General features: G+C 47.0%; 1 protein-coding gene across 1 annotated transcript in view; it reads left to right on the top strand.

Annotated features, from left to right (window-relative positions):
* LOC121552519 (signal-induced proliferation-associated 1-like protein 1) overlaps nt 1-6,000 on the top strand; it is a 238,837-nt gene that overhangs the window by 188,902 nt on the left and 43,935 nt on the right. Inside the window, exon 12 of the mRNA XM_045211170.1 lies at nt 4,935-5,514. Coding sequence (XP_045067105.1) covers nt 4,935-5,514 — 580 coding nt within the window. The remainder of the gene's footprint in view (nt 1-4,934; nt 5,515-6,000) is intronic.

The following is a 6,000-nucleotide window of genomic DNA, read 5'->3' as shown; positions in this document are numbered from 1 at the left end:
GATTTACACAACATGCCTACCACTTTGAAGATGCAAAAAAAATGTTTGTGTGAAACAAGCAAGAAATAAGACAAAAAAACAGAAAACTTGAGCGTGCATAACTATTCACCCTCCCAAAGTCAATACTTTGTAGAGCCACCTTTTGCAGCAATTACAGCTGCAAGTCTCTAGGGGTATGACTCTATAAGCTTGGCACATCTAGCCACTGAGATTTTTGCCCATTCTTCATTGGATGGGTTCTGCTGGTGTACAGCAATCTTTAAGTCATACCACAGATTCTCAATTGGATTGAGGTATGGGCTTTGACTAGGCCATTCTAAGACATTTAAATATTTCCCCTTAAACCACTCAAGTGTTGCTTTAGCAGTATGCTTAGGGTCATTGTCCTGCTGGAAGGTGAACCTCCGTTCCAGTCTCAAATCTCTGGAAGACTGAAACAGGTTTCCCTCAAGAATTTCCCTGTATTTAGCGCCATCCATCATTTCTTCAATTCTGACCAGTTTCCCAGTCCCTGCCAATGGAAAAACATCCCCACAGCATGATGCTGCCACCACCATGCTTCACTGTGGGGATGGTGTTCTCGGGGTGATGAGGTGTTGGGTTTGCGCCAGACATAGCGTTTTCCTTGATGGCCAAAAAGCTAAATTTTAGTCTCATCTGACCAGAGTACCTTCTTCCATATGTTTGGGGAGTGTTCCCACATGCCTTTTGGCAAACACCAAACGTGTTTGCTGATTTTTGTCTTTAAGCAATGGCTTTTTTCTGGCCACTCTTCCGTAAAGCCCAGCTCTGTGGAGTGTACGGCTTAAAGTGGTCCTGTGGACAGATACTCCAATCTCCGCTGTGGAGCTTTGCAGCTCCTTCAGGGTTATCTTTGGTCTCTTTGTTGCCTCTGATTAATGCCCTCCTTGGCTGGTCCGTGAGTTTTGGTGGGCGGCCCTCTCTTGGCAGGTTTGTTGTGGTGCCATATTTTTTCAAATTTTTTATAATGAATTTAATGGTGCTCCGTGGGATGTTCAAAGTTTCTGATATTTTTTTTTATAACCCAACCCTGATCTATACTTCTCCACAACTTTGTCTCTGACCTGTTTGGAGAGCTCCTTGGTCTTCATGGTGGCGCTTGCTTGGTGGTGCCCCTTGCTTAGTGGTGTTGCAGACTCTGGGGCCTTTCAGAACAGGTGCATATATGTGACACTTAGATTGCACACAGGTGGACTTTATTTAACTAATTATGTGACTTCTGAAGGTAATTGGTTGCGCCAGATCTTATTTAGGGGCTTCATAGCGAAGGGGGTGAATCCATATGCACGCACCACTTTTCCCTTATTATTATTTATTTATTTTTGAAATAAGTTTTTTTTATTTTTTTATTTTTACTTCACCAATTTGGACTATTTTTTGTATGTCCATTGCATGAAATCCAAATAAAAATAAATTTAAATGACAGGTAATGCAACAAAATAGTAGATAAATGAGAGAGCAGCAGTGTGATTCACATCAATGTAGATATCAATAATAATATCTAAATGAGAGAGCAGCAGTGTGATTCACATCATTGTAGATATCAATAATAATATCTAAATGAGAGAGCAGCAGTGTGATTCACATCAATGCGCTACGTAGAGCTCAATAATATCCGTATCGCCCCGTAGGCTACACCACTGCTGTTGTCCTTACCTCCAAGCGTTTATTCAAGTTGGATGTATAATCTTTGGATTCCGACTGCAGTTGCACCATTGGAAGACATAGCTTGGACTGTAGCCTAAAAAGCATATTACTGCTCTTTCCCCACTATCCATCAAATGCATTTAGTGTGTACAGTAAAACATGCTATGAAAAATGAGGGGCATGGTGTCCTCCCACCCAGGAAACGTTTTAGGTTGAGGAAGTGGGTCACAACCATACGTAAGGGTCTACCTTCAGATGCTGTTTAGATGAATAGTTGTTTTCTGGCACTGGGGTACTTTGAGCTTTGCTATTGGTATCTTTCTTTGCTGGCTTTTCTGCCACTTCTTATGGAGACTCTTCGGGTAGACTTGCTTAATATAAATGGCGCCAGAGATGCAGGAAAGAGGAGTCTGTTGGGTGAATATAATAATATGCCATTTAGCAGACACTTTTATCCAAAGCGACTTACAGTCATGTGTGCATACATTTTTACTTATTGGTGGTCCCGGGGATCGAACCCACTACCCTGGCGTTACAAGTGCCATGCTCTACCAATTGAGCTACAGAGGAATATGTAAAACAAAAAGTACAGGTGTTGTTTCTGCAGGAGGCAGATAGTTATGTGGTGAATGAAGTCGATTGGGGGCTCTGGTGGAAAGGGGCAAGTGTGCTGAGCCATGGAACAAATGTTAGTGCAGGGGTGGCAGTCTTTTTTGCACTGGGTCTGGCCGAAAAAAATTTGCTCCTCCAAAGGAGGTGTGTAGAGGTAGACTGCTTGTAGTAAAAGCAGAAATTAACAACAGGGGTTTTGTCCTTATAAATGTGTATGCGCCTAACACAGGGAGAGAGAGAGGGGGCGTCTGTTTGGGTGTCTTAGACAGGAACTCTCACAGGTATCGCCTGAGGAGACGCTGGTGGTTGGCGGGGACTGGAACTGTACGGTGGATTTTACGAAATACAGAAATGGGGAGGAGCCTTTCAGGCTCAGTGGGGGTGTTAAGGGACATCATTAATCAGTTTTGACCTAGTGGATGTTTGGAGAACTAGACATCCCAACACAATACAGTATACATGGGTGAAGGTCTTTGGGGCTAGGGTGAGTGCAGCCCGACTCGATCGTTTTTACATGTCCAGGAATCAGAGCAATAGGCTGTTGGGCGCTACCATTCTCCCGGTGGGTTTTTCGGGTTCACCACATAAACATGGCTTGGCTGTCTATTTCACCAGGGCCTCGGCAGGCATCCTATTGGAAGTTTAATGTAAAGCTCTTACAAGATGCCACTTTTTGCTCCGGTTTCCAGACTTTTTGGCAAAGGTGGGGGCAGCGAAGAGAGTATGAGTCTCTGAGTCAATGGTGGGAAAAGTCCAAATTTGTCTTTTCTGTCAACAGTATACAGCTCTCTCATCCTCAGAGGCTAGGAGAGTATTGGGGGAACTCGAGCGTAGTATCAGTGAGATGGAGGTAGAGCTGGTGGGGCAAGGCAATGTAGGCCTCCAGGCTAATTTAGCTGAACTACGTAGGGACCAGGGCAGTTTTTTTCCAGGTTAAAGCAAAAAGGGAGCACTTGTAAGAGCTAGGTTCTCCATGCTCAAGGAGATGGATGCTCCCAGCTCCTTCTTCTTTGGTTTGGAAAGACAGAGCGGTGAAGCCAAGGGTATGCATTGTCTACGGCTGTCGGATGGGCGGTTGACCTCTGTGGTGGGGGAGATGCGGGAGCGGACTGTGGAGTTTTACACTGAGTTGTATAGGGCAGAACTGTGTGATCCTATGGGTGCTCAGGTTTTGTTTGCAGAACTCCCTAAGCTCTCTCTGGCACAGAGGGATGAAATGGACATTCCTCTGTTGTCCCATGAACTGTCAGAGGCCGTAACCCAAGGTCCTCGCTAACAGACTGAAGTCCCATCTGGACTCTATAGTACACAAGGACCAGACATATTGTGGACGCCCAATCACGGACAACTTGTTCTTAATCAGGGACATGTTGGACTTGTCGAGAGGTTCTAATGTGGACTTTGGACTGGTCTCTTTAAATCAAGAGAAGGCTTTTGAGTGGACCATGAGTATCTGTTTAATGTGATGTCTGTGTTTGGGTTTGGGGAAAGGTTTTTGGCCTGTGTGAAGATGTTGTATGCTGGGGCGTCATGTTTGGTCAAGGTGGGAGGGGGGCTCAGTAGGCCAGTCTGGGTGAGGCGGGGCATTAGACAAGGATGCCCTCAATCGGGGCAGTTATATACACTATCCATTGAGCCTTTTTTGGACCTGCTACGCAGGAGACTGCAGGGAGTGTGCTGGACAGGCATGGGTGTGTTGACAGGCATTGCGGTGTCAGCGTATGCAGATTACGTTTCTGTGATGGTCAGGGATGGGCAGGATATGCAGGCACTAAAGACTTCAGTCAGACTAGTCTGACGGTGTACGAGGGAGCTTCGTCAGCTAAGGTGAACTGGGGCAAGAGCAAAGCTCTGTTATGTGGGGCATGGAGAGATAGGGCCCCCCCCCCCCTCTGCTTCCAGTGGGGTTGTGAAGGGCTAAACATTTTTGGGGGTGTACCTGGGCTCGGAGAGGTGGGTCAGGAAGAACTGGGAGGGGCTGTCACAGGCAGTGGTGTCGAGACTGGCCAGGTGGAGGTGGCTCCTGTCCCAAGTTTCATATAGATGGAGGGTGCTGATAATCAACAACCTGGTGGCATCTTCCCTGTGGCATAAACTGGCAGACCTGCAACGCAAGTAAACAATAGCTTACTGTTGGGGTGTTTATAATGGGGTACAGGTATTCAAATAAGGAAAAGGCCAAATGTGTGTTGTTGAATTGTCTATTTGCTCAGGCAAAGTTGGCTATTTGGCTAACAAGGAGGAACAGGGTCAAAGGTGGGGGGATAACAGACCCTTTACTATTATTTAATGGGATGGTCTCTGCGCGCCTTAGGGTGGAATTTGAGTTCTATAAAATGATCAAAAGTGTGGAGATGTTTCGGGAGATATGGTGTGTCTGTACAGCTAGGGAAGATGGGTTGGATATATGGTTGTAGAAGTGGTGAGGTTTTGGTTATTGTGACGTGTGGTGTTGTTTTGTATCGTGGGGTAGAGGGCAAGGTGAGTATGCAGTACAGGGGATATTAGTTTTTTGTTTTAGGGAGGGGGGGTGGTGAGGTTTTAATGAAATGAGAATGTATCATTAAAGAAAGACCAAAAGTGTATGTCTCTCTCTCTCTCTCTCTCTCTCTCTCTCTCTCTCTCTCTCTCTCGCTCTCTCTTCGCCTCCTTAGCGTTGCGGTCACTCGTTCCCGTGACGTCCCATCCTTCGGCCCTCCCATCCCAGAGGACGTGTCCTTCCCCAAATCCTCCGTGTTCCGGGACTTCCTATTGGCCAAGATCATCAACGCAGAGAACGCAGCCCACAAATCGCACAAGTTTCGCGCCATGGCGACGCGGACACGTCAGGAGTACCTCAGAGACCTGGCAGAGCGCCACACCACATCAACCCCCATCGACCCGTCCGGGAAATTCCCCTTTATCTCATTGGCTCACAAGAAGAAGGAGAAGAGCCGTCCGTACGCGGGGGCAGAGCTTCGGAGCCTCGGCGCCGTCACGTGGGCGGTCCACGCCGAGGATCATGGGGCGGGAGGAGAGCTCGAAGCGCTATTGGCTATCTCCAACGACTTCCTCATCCTATTGGATCTGGAGGCCAAGGCGGTGGTGTTTAACTGTGCTACGAAGGACGTGATTGGCTGGACGCTGGGGAGTCCTGCCTCCATGAGGATCTTCTATGAGAGAGGGGAGAGCGTGTCGCTGAGATCTGTTAGTAACAACACAGAAGACTTCAGAGAGGTGGTGAAACGACTGGAGGTGAGGAGAGGAGGACACACACAGACACACACACACACACACACACACACACACACACACACACACACACACACACACACACACACACACACACACAGTAACATTCCAGTTCCAGTGTCTTCTATCGTTTCAGCCAGAAGTTGTTGTTGTCTAGTCTGCATACTGATGATGGCACCTTATGACTGTACTTATCTAGTGAAGGTTCATAACAATCTCTGGCATACTAGGCCCGCCTCCCAAATTGTACCCTATTCCCTATGTAGTGCACTACTTTTGACCAGAGCTCTATGGGCCCAGGTCAAAAGTAGTGCCCTATATATGGAATAGTGGAATAGGGTGCCATTTGGGAGGCAGCCTAGCTCATAATTGCTTGGGTGATGGTTCTTAACTGTTACCATGGCAACAAGCAAGGTAAAACCATTTCCTTATGTAATCACCATCATCAGCTGGTTCTAAAAGACTTCCTCCGTTTCCTCGAACCCACTC

This window comes from Coregonus clupeaformis, chromosome 36, assembly GCF_020615455.1.
Source record: "Coregonus clupeaformis isolate EN_2021a chromosome 36, ASM2061545v1, whole genome shotgun sequence".
Taxonomy (NCBI): domain Eukaryota; kingdom Metazoa; phylum Chordata; class Actinopteri; order Salmoniformes; family Salmonidae; genus Coregonus; species Coregonus clupeaformis.
The sequence above is the reverse complement of the archived record's forward strand: the minus strand, read 5'-3'. Positions and strand labels throughout refer to the sequence as shown.